This window comes from Saccopteryx leptura, chromosome 2, assembly GCF_036850995.1.
Source record: "Saccopteryx leptura isolate mSacLep1 chromosome 2, mSacLep1_pri_phased_curated, whole genome shotgun sequence".
Classification (NCBI taxonomy): domain Eukaryota; kingdom Metazoa; phylum Chordata; class Mammalia; order Chiroptera; family Emballonuridae; genus Saccopteryx; species Saccopteryx leptura.
In genome coordinates, this window is record NC_089504.1 from 183,686,827 (window position 1) to 183,707,429 (window position 20,603).

Here is a 20,603-nt window from a genome sequence, read left to right on the forward strand (position 1 = left end):
CTCATTAAGGTGGTCGTAAGACCTGTTCTTCTCCCAATTTGATTCTTTCCCAGCCCTTACCAAATGGGTACAGCAACCAGCCTTGCAACAGACATGAGAAATTAGCTAGCTGGTGATACCAGGATGCCATCCACCCATCACCTGCTCCCCACAGTGCCTGAGCAGCAGACCAGCCCTTGACAGGCCCCAGCAGGACCCTGCTGCTTTAGTAAGGCATTTGGAGATCTGTTTACATCATCCCCCAGCTACCTAAGAGAACCCTTTACCAACAATGAAGAGGTAGGAGGGGAAAATCTAAACTATCACCCTCTACCCCTGACATGCAGAAGGGGAAAAAACCACCAACACAAAAGGATTTAGGAGTTTTAATGCTTAGACTGAAAAGAAATCACAGGCTGGGTTTTTCATAAAGTCATTGGTCCATCTCCGGCAAGGCAAGTCTGCCCCTCACCCAGGCCACACATGGAGGCCGAGACATCTCCCCTGCCCCCCAACTTCCCAGCAGGGCCTTCAAGTGGAGGGACTTCCCTTGTAGTGCAGTGATTCCCCAACCCAGAGGCAAAAAATAAAAGAGGTGTAGTAAGCACCCATGTGCCAGGTACCATGCAAAGCACTTTTAAGTGTTATCTCAGTTGACCCCCTCACCAAACCCATGAGGTAGGGATCCCCATTTTACAGATGAGGATCCTGAGGCTTGAAGAAGTAAATCAATTTGCCCAAAATCATAAAGTTCACAAATCTCAAAAGGTCTTCGAGCCTTTCCCACTCTGCCACACTGAATTCTTTCTCTCTCTCAGCCATCCTCAGTCTTCCATAAGAAGTTCATTCTTGGCCTGACCTGCGGTGGCGCAGTGGATAAAGTGTTTACCTAGAACACTGAGGTCGCCGGTTCAAAACCCTGGGCTTGCCCAGTCAAGGCACATATGGGAGTTGATGCTTCCTGATCCTCCCCAACCCTTCTCTCCACTCCCCCCACCCCCACTCCACCACCTCTCTAAAACAAATAAATAAAAAATTGGGGGAAAAAAGAAGTTCATTCTTAATACCCATGTCCCAGGCTTTGTCCAGGTTCTGTGAAGAAAGGGGTCAGCTGAAAGACATTGCTCTATGAGAATGGGTGAGGATCCTGGCAGGATTTTTTCTCTAAAACAGCAAATATGACCTTGGAGGTCACTTTCAACTGAAGAGAGGATCCCAGGAAACAGTGAAAGAGGAAGTTTGCTGGTGCTGCCTCACTGTGGAGCTGGTGCCACAGGACCAAAGAGGCAATGCTCAAAGGAGAAAAAAGCAGGACTCAGGAGGGCAAGCAGCAGTAGTGTCAAAACTGCTGTGGCAGGTCCCAGCAACCAGGCAGTCAAGAAGGGCCTCCTTGCTCCAGTCGGGAGGCATGCAGTCATCTGCTTGCCCCAGAAGAACTTGGGGGCCTGGAAGGTGCCCTATGCTGGGCCCTGGGGGCACTCATTTCGTTAGCAGCGGCAGCAGCCCCAGCTCATTCAGTCTGTCCTTGGCCACTGCCTCCCAGCCCCTGTTGGCCCGTGGGTTCCGAGGTGAGGGGTGCAGGAGCCCCTCCACCTGGATCTCGGGCATCAGGCCGGCCAGAGCCCGCCGTGCTCGCTGCTCTGCCAGCCGCCCCACTCCCACTACCAGCCGCACCCCCAGCAGCTGCACCTGCCGACAGAGAGCCACATCACAAAGCCTAAGAAGCTCTTCTCGCTGCTTGGCAGGCAACTCAGCAGGGGTGAGGTTGCGCCCACTGGGAGCCAGGAAAAGCAGAGGACACAGATTGTGGACAAAACAGTGATGGAAGAAGACCTTGGGCTGCCCACAGAGGTTCCGGAAAAAGCCCCAGAACCGAGCACCACTCACCTCTGACTGTGGGCACTCCAGTCCCAGTACTGGTCGCTTAGGGTGCTCTTGGGGAGGGCTCAGCACAGGGCCTCCAATGCCCAACCAGTCCCGGACTACACTCACTTCCCCAAAGGGCACCTGTGAAGAAGGAGACATGAGGGCTTCAAACTGGAGACCTGACACCTGTCCTCTGGACCGACTGACCCTTTTTCACCTCCATGAGAACCTAGCCTGAACACTGCCCCACACACCTGCCACCTTCACCCAAAGGCCCGAGACAAGAATTTCCGGTCCTGTGGTTTGATCCTATCCCTCTTCTCCAATTTTTCATTGTGGACTGTGGTCCAGAATTAATCTGTTTGCCTCTACCCCCATTAGCCTCTGGGACCACATACAGGGCATGGTAGGTAATACTGAGGACAGACCAATGGTCTGAGACAGAAAGGCCACCAGGTTAGAGGAGGCACAAGGACAGGTCTGACCACTGCTCCCTGGGTACCCTCTCAGTCCCAAGCCTCAGGCTGTCATTTCCATTGATCATCATTGATCACCTTTTCATCCCCCAGTTGGGGTCAATAAAAGCGATTGAGGCTCCTGCCCTGAAGCCTTTTCCCCTCCCCCATCTGCCAGGCACCCCCACCAAGGGGCAGTCACTCATCCCGAGGTCTGACAGATAAGTAGGCAGGCCCTGGAACCTAGCTCTGTTCTGGGACTCTCCTCAGCTAAGAAACAGAACAGAGGCTGCCTGAATACCTTGCATCGATTCCATATCCACCCCTGTCAACGCTCTCTCCTGAGGACCCAGTAGTCCTGGTCCCTCTCCTGATCCCAACCACAATCTAGGGAGAGGGGAGATCCGGCAAGGTAAGGATGGGGCTGGCGGAAGGAAGGGTTCTCAGAGGCAATTAGTGGACAGCTCACAGGGGAAACGGAACTGCCATTAATGTCCTTGGTTAACTATGGTCAGCTAGGCCAGGGGAGTGTCTGAGACCCATAGGAGCCAGTGTGTGTACTGGGAGGAGATGGGAGCCCTGCACACACACATCCACAGTCATGCCCATGCTCCTCTTCCACATGCATGCAGCCAACCATCCACCTTGGAGTGGGAGGCCTCCCATTCCACCCCCAGAGGCTGCCAAGACCATTACCCCAGTCTGGGCCATGCCAAAAGGTCCCGGGTTCATTCCCAGGAAGAGCACTTCCTTGGGGTCCTGACAGTAGCGGGTCACGTAGCTGCGATGTGGCTCCCACGCATACTCCACAGGATTGTAGATAATGCCCACAGGCTCAGAAAACTGCAACTGGCACAGTTCAGCATTCAGCCGAAGCTCCTCCTCCAGGAAGCCCTCAGCCAAGCTTTGAGGGCAGGGCTGGGGCTCCATCAGGACACCTGCAGGTTCATGGAGGGTTCCCAGTGGGAAAGCTTGGGACACAGCCATGTCACCGTCACCTAGAAAACAGATGGACAGAGGCCCCCTGAGCCCCAGAGTGGGAGGGATCCAGGCTGACCAGGGCCCCTACTACCATTTCCTGGGCTCAGAAGAGACTGTCAGTCATCCCCCAACCTCCAGGCAGGGCTGAGCTCACATCAGTTCTTGGTAACAAAAGGACCCCTTCTCTCCCAACTTTAAGTATCCTTCCTCTTCTCATCACCTGGTGAAACTAATCCATAACCAACCACTCCCCACTCCAAACCTCCTTTCCATCACCAGTTCCTAGATCATGCCACACATATGGTAAGTTTCCAATAAATACCTACTGGTGGCAAAATTTCAGCACCTTTAATGTCACCCTTAATAAAGCAAGCCCAGCCGGAATGAGCTGTGTCCTGGAAACCAATGTGCTGAAGAATGAGATGCAGGTGCAAAGTCATAGCTTAGAGACTAATTACAGAGGGCTAATTAAAATAGCTTCCAGATGGTAAGCAAGTGCTCTGTGCCAGACATACCTCATTGATACTCATAACAACCCCATGTAGGTATCACTGCTCCATGTTACAGATGAGGAGACTGAGACTTAGCAAGATCAAGCTACTTGCCCAGGGTCACACAGTTAGCAAGTAATGAAGCTAGGATTTGAACCCATACTATTTGACTCAAGGGTGATCTCTTAATCACCCACACACCACCTTGCCTTAGCTGTTCAATCAGCCACCCTAATTCTACAACCTCCCCAGCCCAGTCCAGCTTCTTGCTCACATTCAAGAATCCTTAGTGGTGTGTGGATGACTACTGCACTCAGATTAGACTCTTACAAGTTAACCATGGCTAGAGTTTCTGGTTGCCTCATCCAAATATAAAAACAATACTACCCACTTAATAATATAAGGTCTACCGGAAAGTTCTGTCCGTTTTTGGAATAAAACAAAATACAAATTTTTCTTACTGTCAATAAACTTTATTAAATAATATAATTGCCATTATTATTAATGATTTCTTGCCAGCGTGAGGGCAATTTGTATATCCCATTTTTGAAAAATGTTTTATCTTTTTTTTTTATGTTTTATCTTTTGATGAGAAAAACTGAACCAGTGCTTATTTGATATCTTCTTCATTTTTTAATTTTTTGCCCTTCAAAAAATTTTGCAAGGACAAAAACAAGTGATAGTCGGAGGGTGCTAAGTCCGGGGAATATGGTGGATGCGACAGACATGCTTCTGTAGCATTTTTTCCTTGTTGAAATTCGTAAAAATTACAGTGGCATAAATGAACTTTATCAGTAGCCATGGGTACACTATGGCTTCACACATAAGACTAACGTGAATCAACTTTGTTTTAGTTAATTTGCTACATCAGTATGTATACATTAAGTGGTAAAAATAGAGAGGCACACATGCGCCAAATAAACATGTGCTTACGTGTCGAAACTTGTGATAGAAACGGACAGAACTTTCCGGTAGACCTATATTAATATAAGGGTGATTTCACTTATATGGGGAATCTAAAACAAACAAAATAAATAAACAAGCAGAAAAGAAACAGACTTACAGATACAAAGAACATTTTGATAGTTGCCAATGGGAACAGGGTTGGAGGGATGGGTGAAAACAATGAAGGGATTAAGTACAAATTGGTAGTCATGGGAATGTAAAGTACAGCATAGGGAATGTAGTCAATAATATTATAAGAACTATGCGTGGTGTTAGATGGGTACTAGATTTATCGGGGTGATTATTTCATAAGTTATATAAATGTCTTATCATTGGGCTGTACACCTGAAACTAATATAATATTGTATGGCAACTAATTGAACAATAAAAAGTCATTTAAAAAAGTTATATTGATATATGAGATGTTATGTGTAAGGGGAGAGGGAAGAAAAGAGGGGAGGAAAGAAGCAGAAAAGAGGGAACGGGGGGCAGAAGACAGGGAGCACTTGAGCAAACTTTATAAGCTGTAAAGGCCATTCCTTTTCAGATTTCTTCTCACCACTCCCATGCAAACCCAGTATTCCAGCCTGATCATACCATTCACTTCAAAATGCCTTTCCTACCCCAACTCTCAAAACTTTGCCCGTGCCATTTCTACACTCCTTATTGTCAACGAGGACTGTGCCTTCCCCGCTCTCCACACATCCAAATAATACCCATTTTTTCAGATGCAGCTCAAACTGCCCCTCTGGTAAAGCCCTCCCTCCTCCACACACCGCAGCATTTGCCATAGGCTCCCGGTCCCACCCCACAAATGAGTAGGTTTGGCACAATGCCTAGGAATCTATATTTTGAAGAAGCTTTACCAGGTGTCTCTGATGGTTGGTGAAGGCTGAGAACCACTGTGTGTCACCACAGTTAGTGGCTTCTTCATGAATTCATACTTTGCCCCCACCCCCAATAAAGTTGAGATCAGAGGCCGGTCACTGCCCAATTTCCCTCCATACATCCCTAATCCTAGCTTTTATTAGGTAAACAAACACCTGCTCAGCCCTGTCCATCACTGTTAAAAAGTACCTTCTACCAAGGAACCTTTCCTGATGGACTCCAATCCACTTCTACATCCTGATTCACTGAAGGCTCAGCTGCCCACTTGTATTCAGCTTGCTTTCTAGGGCTTGTCAGGCTTTGGGCATGTTTCCATCATGACTGGACCTTCCATAGGGAAGACCACAGTTCTTTTTCCTTCTCAACCCCTTTGCCAGGTTAAGAGTAACCCCGACAGAAACTCAGGGTTCAGGTTGACACAAAAGCTTGATCCATCAACCTGTTCTCTGACCCTAGCCTGGAAGAAAAGAGAGGAAAAATCAGGGGCCAAACTTAGGAACTCTGTCCCCAGACTGATGTCAGAGTCTAATCTATCCAAGTGGCTACCCACAGAGCCAGTGGAGCTCAAACACATGTTGAGAAGGAAGCTCAGAACTCAGATGTCTCAGGAGCCTTTGCTGTGCATCTCCCCATGTGGCACAAGTATTAGTGGACTGGCTACTGCATATGCGGAACCTCTGTTAACTAACGCCTTATGATGAACCTACCTTTGATCTCTAGAGACCTATGCTGGAAAGAGCGGGGCTAGGCCTTATCTTCAGAGTTCCAGGGCTTCAAAGCCTGATCTGATAGCAAGAGCCACAGGCTGGGTGTGATCTGACTCAAATTCTAGTCTTGGTTTCAGCTCTAAAAGGGGCCTCTTTTTTCCTCTTTAATGGGGTGACCAAAAAGGGCCTGCTCAAGTCATTTATTTTAATTTTTTTTATTTATTCATTTTAGAAAGGAGAGAGGGAGGGAGAGAGAGAGAGAGAGAGAGAGAAGAGAGAGAGAAGGGGGAGGATCAGGAAGCATCAACTCCCATATGTGCCTTGACCAGGCAAGCCCAGGGTTTCAAACCAGCAACCTCAGCATTTCCAGGTCGATGCTTTCTCCACTGCACCACCACAAGTCAGGCCTTGCTCAAGTCATTTAACTGTCCTATCTATAATATGAAGTGAAAATGAGAAATTCCACCCAACCTACCACCAGTAGTTAACTCATTTATTTTTTTCAGTATTTATGAATCTCTCTGCCTGACCGGTGGTGGCACAGTAGATAGTGTTGACCCGAATGCTGAGGTCCCCAGCCTGCGCGCAGGTTCCCTGGCTTGCGCGTGGGCTCATCGGGCTTGAGCACAGAGTGCCCGGCTTGAGCGTGGGCTCATTGACACGATCCCATGGCTCATCTGGCTTGAGCAAAAAGGTCACTGGCTCTGCTGGAGCAAGCCCCATCCCCAGGGCATGTATGAGAAGCAATCAATGAACAACTAAAAGTGATGCAGCTACAAACTGATGCTTCTCATCTCTCTCATTTCCTGTCTCTCACTCTCTCTACAGGACTTTAATAGGTCCTGTAAGTCTGTCTCTTGGTGGAATAAATCCAAAGTGAAAAAAAATGTAGGCCAGGCTCATAAAGTACTTAGACGACAGATAAACTGTAATACACTGTGATTCGAGGTTTAATGCCCCGAACAAAATACTGTAACAGCCCAAAAGAAGAACGTGGAAATCCTATCTAAAGTAAATCAAGAGCCATAAACTTATCATCGGTACTTTATAAATTACAGTGTCATATTGCACTAAGTGAAGAGGAAGCGGAGGGTGATCCAGCGATAAGTCTGGCCACCTAGACTTTCAGGCATAAACCCAGGAAGTGAAGAAGAAATCGAAGCCACTATCCACGCCCCTGTCCCTTTTGAGCACTCCAGGAAATCCACAAGGACAATCAGCAAATCATTAAGTCAATAATAATAACAATAATAACTAATAATAATAGAGCATGGACTCAAATATACTACTTCATCCTTCCTCCTCAATTCGAGGGGGCGGACGACCAAGCTCCATAGAGTTCCGCGTCCTCCCACGGGCTCCGCCGGACGAGAAAGCCTCGTTCCCTCAGGCCTCCGGGCGGTTCCAGGAGCTGTGCACTCTCTGAGCGCGGACGAGCCCCAAACAGAGCGAGGGGCCACAAAACACAGACATTCCGACTCCCGGCCTGCCGCCGCCCCGGAGCTCTGTGAACCCCGAGCCTGTCTGCGGCGCCCAAGGTTTCCAGCTTACTACTTCCTCACCTGATCCAGCGCCACATTTGGTTTCCGATTCCTTTGCCCCGCCCCCGGGCGCGGAGGACACTGGGAACCGTAGTCTACTTTGTTTAGGGAAGGAGATTGGCGTAACCTCGGCCACTTCCGCCGGAAACACTCAAATCTCCGGAAAGCGAGCTGAATTAGCTCTCAGCGACGCTGGGGGTTGTAGTTTGTACTTTTCTTCAAGGCTAAATCAAGACATAAGAAGTGAGTGCCAGGCTCTGTAAGGACCTAGGAGAGCCTGGGTTCTAGCCATAAAGGGCATCACCCTTTCAAAACTCATCCAGAACACTTTTCCCAAAGGAGTTGCGAATCAAGGAGCTTCAACCATCCCCAGCCTCTTAACTCACCCTAGGAAATTAACAATGGCTAAAGACCATTTCTAGCCCTCCTGTTGCCCCAGGTATAAGAGATTTCTCCTTTGCACCCCTTCAAGGACTATATATAGAACATCCGCAGAAGCACTTCTGTCATTTCCTAACAACTCTTAATAATTGTTTTGAGTTTCTCAAAAACCAGCCCGTTTCTATGGCTTTACTATTTGACTTCTCTCCCTTCTCTCCCCAGCTCTATGCCAAAGCCCTATTATCTCCCATCATTCCCAGTCCTCTCTTTCAAATACTATGTCCAGGACACCTTCCCTAACCCATCCCAATCCCATGGCTGCACCTAACAGTCCATTCCCTCCCACCTCCCCAACCCAATACCAATGTGCAAAACTGTCCCACTCCTAGTTTTGTTCTTGTCCTCTGTCTGGGTCTGTTTCTGTGTCCTGACTATAAGATTTTCAGGCCCTGGTTTGGTAGTTCAGTTGGTTAGAGCATTGTTCCTACATGCCAAGGTTGAGGAATTGATCCCCCATCAGGGCACATACAAAAATCAACCAATGATTGCATGAATAAGTGGAACAACAAATTGATGTTTCTGTGTGTGTGTGTGTGTGTGTGTGTGTGTGTGCGCGCGCGCGCCTTCCTTCTTCTCTCTAAAAAAAAAAAATCAATGGATAAAAAAAAATTTTTTTAAGATTTTCATTAGACTGGAACTCCCCTGAAGTTAGTTATCTTCTAGATTCCTTCTACCCCCATCTCCTGCACACTTCAGCACAGCCAGGACTGAGATCAAGGCCTCCCTGCAGGTATTAAGGAAGAAGACCAGTAAAACCCAGAGCAGAAAGAAGTGAAAGAACAAGGATGCTATTCTCCTCCTAAACCTCCCCTTCTCTCCTACCAACAGACAAACACTTCATGAGTGTAGCAGGAACTTCAGGAAACTATGAGAAGTGACCCTCTGATACCAAAGGTGAGAAACCACTCTCACCTTTATAGGACTTAGAAAACTGAATTAGTCATCCATCTCACAAAGACCATTATTTTCTGAGCTTTTGTTTGTGTCAGATTCTCTCCCTCTATGTGTCTTTGCCTTTCTCTCCCTATATCAATGTATCTCCAACCTTAGTCTCTTGTAATCTGTGTGTCTCTGTCTCTTTCTTTGTACATATATTTCCTTGTCTCTTTCTCTGAAATTATGAAATAAGAGTATACTGAGCCTCTAGAACTAACCCCTCTCCCTCAGTCTCTTGTCTTTTTTTTTAGCAAAAGAGAGAGAAAGAGGGACAGACAAACACAGAGGGAGAGAGATGAGAAGTATCAACTCGTAGTTGTGTCACTTTAGTTGTTCATTGATTGCTTTCTCATATGTGCCTTGACCAGGGGGCTCAAGCTGAGCCAGTTACCCCTTGCTCAAGCCAGTGACCCTGAGTTTTAAGCTAGCACCTTTGGGCTCAAGCCAGCGACCATGGAGTCATGTCTATTATCCCATGCTCAAGCAGGCAACCCCACACTCAACCTGGTGAGCCCATGCTCAAGCTGGATGAGCCCATGCTCAAGCCAGTGACCTCTGGGTTTTGAACCTGCATCATCAGCATCCCAGGCCAATGGTCCAGCCACTGCACCATCTCCTTATCAGGCTGGTTCTTCTATCTCTGTAGGTCTATGTTCTTGTGTGTTTCTGAAAAAAATTAGGGTGGAAGGGAAAACATTGTTTAAGAATTCTAGGAGCTTCATCACCCTTAAACAACCCTCCTGCCCACCCTAGCCCTCTGCCACTTGCTTGCCAGGCACTTCCTGTTCTCCATCATAGCAGCCCCTCCACACTTCAGGTCTGCTTCTTACAGGACAGACAAATGGACATCTCCCAAACCCTTACCTCCAATTTCAAGTTCCTGGACAACTTGGATAACTGTTTCTGTCCCCTGTAAGCCCATTCACCCCAGGGAGCCCAGAGATAGAGAGTTCAGGCATAGGAAGAAATTGAGTCTTGGGAAACCCACAGTGAGTCCCTATGGCTGACACCAGAGGGGCCTGTGGCCCTTCTCTGCCTCTAATCCATCATACTCCTACCACCTAGTGAGTCCCTCCGAGGGAAGATGGGAATGAGAAGCTCCACATCTCCATAGTGTTGACTGCTTAGAAACAGACACTCAAACTTTCAAGAGATAGAGTCTGTGAGATGAACTTGGGCTGAGGTGGGTCCATCCCAACCTGCCTGTCCACGTCTTAGAGACTCTTGGTCTTTTGGGAAGTCTCCAAGGGACTAGCTGACTGATTTATGGATAGAGCCTTGTGACACAGAAGCAGACTCAGGTTGTGGCCTAGACAGAGGCCGGAGAGTTGGGTGACTCCCTTGTGGCCAGCCAGTCCTGGGATAAGGCCCTCTGTCACCAACCAGCATGCTCCTGGAGCCTGAGCCCAGGCGGTAAGGAGTTAACCTGCCAGCTCCGTTTCCTTTGGTTTCCTTGGGCTGCCTGGACTGTGTTGGGCCATGAGCGCCATCTATTGGCCTCTTGGAGGTCATAGCTCTAACTCCCAGCCCAGGCTTAAAGGCTGATCTTTCAGCCTTTTTCCTGCCTCCATGCCATCAGAGTAGGAAGGGGGAGTTGTCTAGCTGCACAGGCTCCAGTGCAGAAATAGATATTTGAGGTTACAGAAGTGAGGGCCATGTTTTCCCCTCCCCAAATACCAGATGTCACTCTCATCAGCTCCCACCATCTCTGACCTGGGGAACCTCAAAGGTTTTCGTGTTCGGCCATCTCCTCCAGCTCCACTACACTGGACAGTTAGCCTCTCCCAGTCAACCTAATAAACATTAAAAGAGGGGGGAGGGGAGGAGAGGGCTGAGGAAAGGAGGGGAGGGGAGGAGGAAGGCCATTAAGAGTGTGGGCTCTGGACTCAGACTGCCTGTAGTTGAACCCCAGCTTTGCCGATTTGCTAGTGGTGATCTTGGGCAAATTATTTAATTTCTCTGTACCTCAGTTAACTCAGTTGTGAAATGGGATGATTACTGTAATCCATCTCTTCTTTTGTGGTAATTAAATGACTTAATGTGCTTTGTATGATATCTAGCACAGAATTGATGCTCCATAAGGTTAGTTGTTGTTATGACCATGTGCCAGGTTCTCAGGCAGATAGTAGTCTGAGGACCCAAGATCCAGGCACATAGAGCCATGTCAGACACACAGGTGCAGAGGACAAGACTGGGCAATTCATCCCTGGCTGTTTCCACAAAGACAGTGACCCACACGGGCTAGGGTTGGGGGCTGGAAGTTCAGGACTGCAAAGAGAGTACTTTTAAAGTATCCCAGATCATCAGGAGATGGGATGATAGAGTCAAAGAAAGAACTTGAGATAAAGATATAAGAAGGAAAGATGTTAAGGAAGAGGCATTAACAGGCTTGTAAAAGGACCTACATTTAAGGAAGTGGAGAGAGATCCCTGATGTGTGTGGTAAGCAAGGGCCACTGCATCCAAGTACAGTCACAATGTCTCAAGCTTTGATAAAGCCTTCTAAGCTTCCCAAGACTTATGGTATCACAGCCCCATCCCAGCTGTGAGCACTTAACCCTCAAAATCTTTCCCTCAGACTTGTGAAGAAGGGACTTGCAATTGGAGAAAGCTATCTGTAGGTCCTCCAGGTCCCATTTCCACTTCCCTCCTAGAACTGGAAAACCAGAATCCAGGCTGTGGATTCATCCATTTGTTCCTTAACATGTTCAGCCATCTCCCTGTCTGTGTCTTCTGTATCTCTGCCTTCATCTACCTTACTAGGAAACAGGTACACAAGATTCTTCTCTAAGGGAAGAGAGTGAGAGGGAGAGTGACACTCTCTCAGTTAAGATAGAAATGCAGAGTCAGTGGGGTACCTGGTCCAGCCTCACCACCCCAATATCCCCATCTCCAACCCCAAGGCAGCACAGAACAGCTTTATGAATTGATGGCCATTTAAATGGAAGCAAGAAACAGCTTCTAAGTCTCCCCAACTCAGTGTTGTCCCTCTCCTGGGGCCTGGATTCCTGGGTCCCTGGGAGAGGAGCAGGGACAGGCTAGATGGGCTGATTTGCATCACTTGCTAGGGAAGCAATTATTGGAGGAGCTGTCAGCTCAGTGCAGCTCTCTCCTTGCTAATCGGATTTCACCAGAGCCCGGGGCTGGGGGTGCTGAGTAATTTGGCTTGATGCAGTGGTGGGAGATGTCAGGCCAGGAGGGCAGCCAATCTGTCTGAGTGGTGTTGGAGTTGTCCAGAGCAATTATCCTGAGGGGACCACACAGACATCAGACAGACAACCAAGGGGACTGGACTGGTCCCCAAGTCCTGCAGCAGAAGGGTGAAAGTTACAGGTTTGGCAGAGTGTGAGGAGCATCTCCCACATATTAAGCTGAATTAAGCAACTGAGGAATCAAGATGAATCTGGGAGGGGGGACAAGAAGCCAAGTGGGAAGAGGACCCAAGAACCCCAGCTTTCAGCTGACCTACCAGCCAGGCCCTGCCCTGCCCTGCACTGCACTCCCAGTGAACCAGCAACAGAATAGGTACTTGACCAAGGATGAGTCTTCTGCTCCATAGCACCACCACCCGCAGTGCTCCTAGCCCACACTTTCTCTGCCCCTGCCTCTACCTCTGTCACTTGCCTTCTCTTGTCTCTGCAGCTCTCTTGAATCTGTCCCCTCCTTCCCACCCACACTGTCCTACTTTATCCCTCCCCAAGTTTTGTAGTGGACTGCTGATCCTTCTCCTTGCCTCTGTTCCCCATTCCACACCTTTCAGAAGAGTGAGAAGAATGATAACAACAATAGCTAGCCTTTACTGAGTGCTCCTTCTACATCAGACAGCACCCGAAGTACTTGCCATGAAATCTCCCATTTAACTCTCATGCTAAAGGAGGGACCCTTGTACCCCATTTACTGATGAGGACACTGCTGCTGACCGAACTTCCTAAAGGAGGTACACATCAGACATTTGTATCTCAAGCTACTAGGACAGCCCTGACCTGTTGTTAGTGCACAATAAATATCTCTTTACTGAATCCAGGATCAAATTAATGATCTACCCTATTCACTACTTCCGGCTGACCCTCCAGGTAACATCCACATCCCTGGCTTGGCCTCTCAACTTTCTTACATCCGGACCCCCCTTACCATCTATCTCAGCTTGAACCCCTAACATTCTCCGCACACTCTATGCTCTAAAAAGGCTAACACATTGGAAAGCTCCACTTCCTTATCCTCTCCTGCCTTTGCACAATGGCCCATCTTGTCCCCCCTCCTGGAACATTTTTCCCTCCTCATCTCTGCCACTGAACACATTCTACCCACTCCCCAAGGCCCACATCAGATGTCATCTTCCCCCAGAAATATTCCCTAATCTTCCCTTTGCTTGTGCCTCCTTGGAAACCCTTGTCCCCAATAGTTGAGTGTTTCACTAATTTTTAAAATGCCTTATGGCCCCCACTAGACTGTTTTAAGATATCAACGCTCAGTCTCCTGGGCACAGGCCCACTGACTTGGATCTATTAGATGCTCAATAAATGCCTGTTGACAACATGAATATCTATCTGCTCTCTATTTTTATTTTATTGCATTCAGAGATGCTCTTATGGTGGGTTGCAAGGAGCACTGAACTTTCAAGGAAACCTGGAGTTGGGGGTCTGGCTCATAACAGCAGTATGAACTTAGGAAGATTGCTACCTCTCGAACCTTAGGCTGATCACTTAGTTCTTAATCTGGAAAAGAGGATGACAATGCCCACCTCATAGAATGTGGGATGCATCCTTGTCTTATCTGCACAGGGTCTGTTTCTAAAGCTGTCTCTCTCTCTCTCCATCTTTCTCCATCTTCCTCAGAGCCTCCGCCTCTCTGACCCCCATCAATTCAGGCATGAAGCCTAGAAGTCTTACCAAGCAGCTCCTTCACTCTCATTCAGGCATGTCAATTTTCTTGATGCTACTATTCCCGGGGGTGGCCTCGCCCTTTCCCAGGGAGCCCAGAGGATCAGCCCCACCTGGGCTCCATCATTCACCCCCTTACTAAGGTAAGACCTTGAATTCTCACTCTGAAAATATTAATAATAAAAAAACAAGGCAGTGGGAATGGAACTGGATGCAAATTGGCCCCAATTCTCAGTCCAAGAAAGAAAATGCCTGAGCTATGGGACCCAGAGAAATCCTGAGCTCGTTTGCATGTCATTTGCATTATATTTACATGCGATCAATTTCATGTTCAAATGCACAATCCTCCTTCCCCAGTTTTTCTCCCCCAGGGTCCCCTCAGCGGCTGCCCTCATTTCCCCAGCCCGACCCCATTTCCCCTAGCCCGTCACAACCCTCCTCATCCTTTTCCTTCTTCCTGCCAAGGTCCACAGCGCTCCCCTCCCTTGTTTATTGGCAAGGACCCACCTGCCCAACACCCAGAATAGATTCCTGGGGTCTTACCCCTAGTTCAGGAGGGGCATCCTTGCCCGCCCCTCCCGCCCTGAGCCGGGCAGGCGCAGCAGACAGCAAGCTCACCTCTCAGCAAATCCCAGCCCCATTCAGCCTGGTGATTAATGGCGCTGCCCTCCCCATGAACCTGCCTTTAATACTGAGGAAGTTATGAAACCGCTATACATCAGCAGCTCCGGCCCGCTGCCTCCGCCCGCCTCCTCCTCTCCTCCACCCCTCACCCTCCAGTTCCCTCTTCAAAATCTCATTTGGGCTCCTGCCGCCTGGGTCTACCCCTCCTCTGGCCTTTGCTGGGGAAGGGGGATGTCTGCCCCTGCTGCTGTCCCGGTGAGGGCCCACATCTCATTTTCCCTTCCTCTCTCCCCCCTGCTCTGCCCTCTCTCCCTCCCAATCCCCCCACAGGCTGCATCTCCGGACCCATTTAGAATTGCTGACATTTTATCTGCATTACATATATCACTCCGTCCCCAGCAGCCATCTCTCATGGATTGTGTGTGGGGGGGTAGTCCTGAGCTTGGGAAGGTGGTGGGGAAACAGGGTGGAGGTGGGGAGATAGACAGTACTTCCTCCACACCCTTTCCCCTTGAGCCCTTTTACCCACCTACCTTGGAGGTTGTGCGGGTGGGACCCAAGGGTAGGTGATGGCAGGGAATGGTAACCTAGCCTTTTCGTGCACATCCCTACTACCTCAGAACATCAGAAGACCTTTTCTTAGAATACACAAACTAGGGATGGTCATATTGCCCATCAGCCCCACCCCTTCCATGAAGCTCCTCCACAGGAGATTATGCAGGTGGTTGTTTAATCTCTTTGAGCTGCTCTATTCTAATATTTTCCACATCTCCCTTTTGGGAAGTCCCTCTGAATGTCTAACCAGTGCACTGCATGCTGCAGTCACTATTTCCTTTTTTGCTTTGGCCTTAGAAGATTGAAATGCAGTATTGTCCCTTTGTTCCAATGCCTGAGCAATCATAAATATAGTCAGCCACCCACACTCCTGAATCTTATTAACATGATAGGAGGCAGAGGGTGAGGCCACCCTAGAAAGAAGGAAATTGAGACCCAAATTCAGGAAGAAGAAAGACAGGACCTGTCCAAGACCAGGAGGCAAAGATCCAGGATCCCACGATCCCAGTGGGCAGTTTTCTCTCCATAGAGAGATGGCCAAGGCAGAGGGCAGCTACAGATAGAGGGGTCTGGACCAGCAGACAGACAGCAGAGAGGGGGCGGGGAGCTGGGAGAGAAACAGGCAAACAAAGAGACAAACAAACAAGGAGCTAGACCGACAAAGGGACCATCAGCCAGGAATAGGCAGACAGGCATGAGGAAGCCAACAGAGAGGTGCTGGTACTGCATGTCCCAGGCTGGTCACATGAGAAAGGCTCTCTGTCTGTCTCTGTCAGTGAGGATCTCTGCTGGAATACGTCTCTCGGGGTCTCTGGGGCTGCTTGTTCACTGAGTCTGCATCTGCCTATTTTCCTGGGGATTTATGTTCTCTGTGCCCTGTCCCTTACCCGTTGATCTCCCTGTCTGTGTCCCATCCCAGCCGCTCCTTCTGTCTCAGGCCATCTTTCTGACCTGCCCTTCGGTCTCCCTCTCAGGGAGATTCAAACACTCCCTGTGTGCTTTGGGAGGGTCCCACAGGAACTGGGCCAATCATCCAGGGATGGACAGGAGGGACAAGGGCTCCAGCTCAGGGGACAGCACCTAAGCCTGCAGAAGGGAAAGAACAGTACTGAACTGTGTCCTCACGTCTGGCCAGGCTTAGCCAATGAGACAGGAAGAGCCCAAGAAGGGAAGGTGACAGGACTCTCTGCCCCACCCTCCTATGGTCCAACCTCAGACAAAACAGATCACAAGCAGTGGGTCTAGTGGGGAGGGGCTAATTTGCATACTGTTTTCATCTCATTTGCATGCCTCTGTTTCCCAGTCAGCCCTTTCCAACTGCAGGCTCTCTCCAGCTCAGTTGGGTCCCTAGAGAGGTTGGTGGCAGAGAGTGGGTAGGGGTGAGGGTGGGTTCACACAATGGTGACCATGAGTCTCCCACACCTCCTACCAGCACAAGTCACATTCCTGCCCTGCCAGGGGGCCTCCTCTCCTGCTGTAGAGCCAGCTTCCCAACACTCCATGTGCCAGTTACACACTGTCGTCCAGATAGGACGTTCACTGTCCTGCCTCTGACCTTTGTCCCCACATACCCCCCACCCTTCCCCACCCATTTCTGTTTAGCTCAACATCCCCATCTTTTAAGGCCAGGTACCAAGCCCTCCTCCTCTTCCATGAAGATTCCCCTGAGTGATCAGTATATGAGTGATCTCTACACTGGAAGGCATCTCAAGAAACCGCATTGTTTGTCTTATCTGTCTTCAGGTGATGATGAAACACTCTCCCCACTTTCTCGATGAGGCAACTGAGACCCAGGATCAGTAAAGTAAGTTACCCAGGAAAGTATAGGCAATAAGTAGGGAGGCCATTTGGAGCCCGAGGCACTCTTCTCAGTGTCCCCAGTCCTTCTGTCCCCAGATAAGTCTTCTCCTTATCATCCATCTGGCTTAGAGCAATGCCCTGTGCTGGACCATCTTGTCTGGTCAGGGAGCTAACCATTATACATTGTTGCTGAACTTTTTTCTGGATTAGGGTTTTAGTCTCCCACAAATTCCCTGGCTTCAGCCACACAGAACTATTGGCCATTTCTGAATTCTCTTTGCCCTTTCTTAGTAACATGTCTTTCCCCCTGGTGGTACCTCTGACAGGATTTCTTCCCACCCCATTATGAATGGGGAATGCTCCAGCTCATCCCTCAAAACCCAGCTCGACTGTCACTTCCTCTGGTGAAGTCTTCCCTGCTGTGCCTCCCAGGCAACCCGGCACTATATTCAAACCTCCAAGATAGCACTTGTCGCACCACACTGTTGTTGACTGTTCATCCTCCCTCCTTCATCACAAGTCCTTCAAGGGAGGGACCATCATGTCCTGTCAGGGCACACATTGTTTAAATGGACTGGGTTTCATTATGACCTTCCTTTCCCAACCCAGGCCCATGAAACAGTGGCATCAACCTACTGGGGAAGTCAAGAAGAAAGACTAGGGCAATGTGCAAGAGGAGAAGTCCCAGGAGATAGCCCAGGACTGTGGCATGTGTGTTTCTCAATTTTCTAAAGCAGCCCTTTCACCTAACTTAATGCTGAATGAATGAATAGAGCAGGGGTCCCCAAACTTTTTACACAAGGGGCCAGTTCACTGTCCCTCAGACCATTGGAGGGCCGGACTATAAAAAAAACTATGAACAAATCCCTATGCACACTGCACATATCTTATTTTAAAGTAAAAAAAAGAAAACAAAGCGGGGGCCCTGGCCAGTTGGCTCAGCGGTAGAGCGTCGGCCTGGTGTGTGGGAGTCCCGGGTTCGATTCCCGGCCAGGGCACACAAGAGAGGCGCTCATCTGCTTCTCCACCCTTCCCCCTCTCCTTCCTCTCTGTCTCTCTCTTCCCCTCCTGCAGCCAAGGCTCCATTGGAGCAAAGATTGCCCAGGCACTGGGGATGGCTCTGTGGCCTCTGCCTCAGGCTCTAGAGTGGCTCTGGATACAACGGAGCGAGGCCCCAGAGGGGCAGAGCATCGCCCCCTGGTGGGCATGCCAGGTGGATCCCGGTCGGGCACATGCGGGAGTCTAACTGCCTCCCCATTTCCAGCTTCGGAAAAATGAAAAAAAAAAAAAAAAAAACCAAAACGGGAACAAATACAATATTGAAAATAAAGAACAAGTAAAATCAACAAACTGACCAGTATTTCCATGGGAACTATGCTCCTCTCACTGACCACCAATGAAAGAGGTGCCCCTTCCAGAAGTGCTGCGGGAGCCGGATAAATCACCTCAGGGGGCCGCATGCGGCCCGCGGGTCGTAGTTTGGGGACCCCTGAAATAGAGGAAGCTAGAGGAACAGAGGACTAGACTGAAGGGAGAAGAAGAAGAAAGAAAAGAAGTGGGTGAGGGGCAGAAGGGAGAAGAGTCAGAGAAGGGCAGCGAGGAAAGAGGAAGGAGGAAACAGAAGCAAAGAGAAGGAGGGAACCCACACATTTTTTTATCCTCAATCATGTCCAGCAGAGACCTCAGCCGTGGGCCTTCATATAATTTCTTTTTTTTTTTTTTTTTTTTTTTTATTTATTCATTTTAGAGAGGAGAGAGAGAGGGGGGGAGAGAGAGAGAGAGAGAGAGAGAGAGAGAGAAGAGAGAGACAGGGGGGAGGAGCTGGAAGCATCAACTCCCACATGTGCCTTGACCAGGCAAGCCCAGGGTTTCGAACCGGCGACCTCAGCATTTCCAGGTCGATGCTTTATCCACTGCGCCACCACAGGTCAGGCCATGTAATTTCTGCTCCCATTTTCCTGTCTGAGAAATGGGCACATCTCCCCTCCTCCAAAAATGAGCAAGGCCAAAGAGAGGTGTAGAGGGTGGAAGCGCTGTGCCATGCTGAGTGCCCTGAGGCCCTTTCACACACACACATCTCACAAAGCTCACCGAGAGGTAGGTGTTATCATTCCCACACTACAGATGTAGAGATTGAGGCAAAAAGGTCTGCTGTTTGCCTCCATGAGGTGGGCTCTGACTCCAAACCCCTCTCCTCCCACAGCCCCAGGGCCCTCTCAGCGTTGAAGACAGACCGGAAAGAGAGGTAGATGACATTTCACATCCCACTTGGAAAGTTGAGGTGCAGAGGGCAGAGGGGAACCAGTCACCTCCTGTGGAGGGGTGTGAAGTTGTGGTGTCATCTCCCACTCCAGGCCCCCCCCACATCAACTTAGCCTTTGCCTAGTAGGTTGATGATGTTCAAACTGAAAATCTAATGACTTAACAGGCTCCAAATAAACTTTTAAATGAATGCAGAAAACTGCTCTGTCATTTCATCCAGTGATCAGCCAGGGGAGGGAGTGGTTCAGGTGTTTTCCTTTGAAAAGCCTCATACAGCTCTCTTCCCATCCCCAAAGCCCAAGGATTCAGCAATATTCATGGTTTTCTGAGGCTCAGAGATGCACTGGCAAGTAACTGTGCCCAGCCCTCCTCTATAACCCCCACTAAGAAGTATAGGTGACAGCTGTGGATCACAGAGGACTTTCCACAACCCACAGACCAGAGCCCCACCCCAGATGGACAGGCAACTTCTCGATGTTCAGTCTCCCTTAGAAACCAAACCCAGTGGCTCATATCTCACTTTGCCAGGAAGTCCCTCCTAATCTTTCCTGCTGCTGCCTATCCAATCCTCAGCTGTGACAGTCAGTCTGAGCTCTAATGGCCAGGGGATGCAGAAGAGAACAAGTCCTTTGGTTCAAGCCTGAGGGAAGAGAGGAGTGGTAATGCAAAAAGAAGGAGCCTGACCAGGCGGTGGCGCAGTGGATAGAGCATCGGACTGGGTTGCAGAAGGACCCAGGTTCGAGACCCCAAGGTTGCCAGCTTGAGCGCGGGCTCATCTGGTTTGAGCAAAGCTCACCAGCTTGGACCCAAGGTCGCTGGCTCGAGCAAGGGGTTACTCGGTCTGCTGAAGGCCCATGGTCAAGGCACATATGAGAAAGCAATCAATGAACAACTAAGGTGTCACAATGAAAAACTGATGATTGATGCATCTCATCCCTCTCCGCTTCTGTCTGTCTGTCCCTATCAATCCCTCTCTCTTCTCTCTCACACACATACTCTCTCTCTCTCTCTCTCTCTTTTACAGAAAGACAGAGAGAGAGAGAGAGAGAGAGAAGGAGAAGTCATCTACAGTCAAACTACCCTGAAAGCGCCTGATGTCATCTGATCTCAGAAGCTTAGCAGGGTCGGTCCTGGATGGAAGAGGAAGAGGGATTCACTCAGCCTGATCTCTTCCCCCCAGTAGCAATAGAAATGGAGGATTGACAGCTGGAAGGCCATCCTGACACAGAAGGGAAGTACTTCTGGAATAGGAT

General features: G+C 49.3%; 1 protein-coding gene and 1 long non-coding RNA gene across 6 annotated transcripts; one reads left to right on the forward strand and one right to left on the reverse strand.

The window, feature by feature from the left end:
- Positions 1-350: 350 nt before the first annotated feature.
- Positions 351-14,738, reverse strand: SMUG1 (single-strand-selective monofunctional uracil-DNA glycosylase 1). Of its 5 annotated transcripts, XM_066369655.1 has the most exons (6): positions 14,653-14,721; positions 9,799-9,896; positions 7,875-8,077; positions 5,795-6,062; positions 2,997-3,298; positions 351-1,986 (listed from the first exon to the last, which is right to left on the reverse strand). In XM_066369655.1, the coding sequence occupies exons 5-6, from the start codon at positions 3,285-3,287 to the stop codon at positions 1,459-1,461; spliced, it is 819 nt and encodes a 272-aa protein (XP_066225752.1). In that variant the 5' UTR covers positions 3,288-3,298; positions 5,795-6,062; positions 7,875-8,077; positions 9,799-9,896; positions 14,653-14,721; the 3' UTR covers positions 351-1,458. The 5 variants fall into 5 exon arrangements, with proteins under 5 accessions (XP_066225752.1, XP_066225749.1, XP_066225750.1 ...); XM_066369652.1 differs by lacking the exon at positions 5,795-6,062; XM_066369653.1 differs by lacking the exons at positions 5,795-6,062; positions 9,799-9,896 and having other exon boundaries at positions 14,653-14,738.
- A 2,217-nt stretch (positions 14,739-16,955) lies between these two features.
- Positions 16,956-19,389, forward strand: LOC136393242 (uncharacterized). Its single transcript, XR_010749061.1, has 3 exons — positions 16,956-17,092; positions 17,698-17,799; positions 19,292-19,389. It is a non-coding gene; the product is annotated as an uncharacterized lncRNA (long non-coding RNA).
- Positions 19,390-20,603: the final 1,214 nt, after the last annotated feature.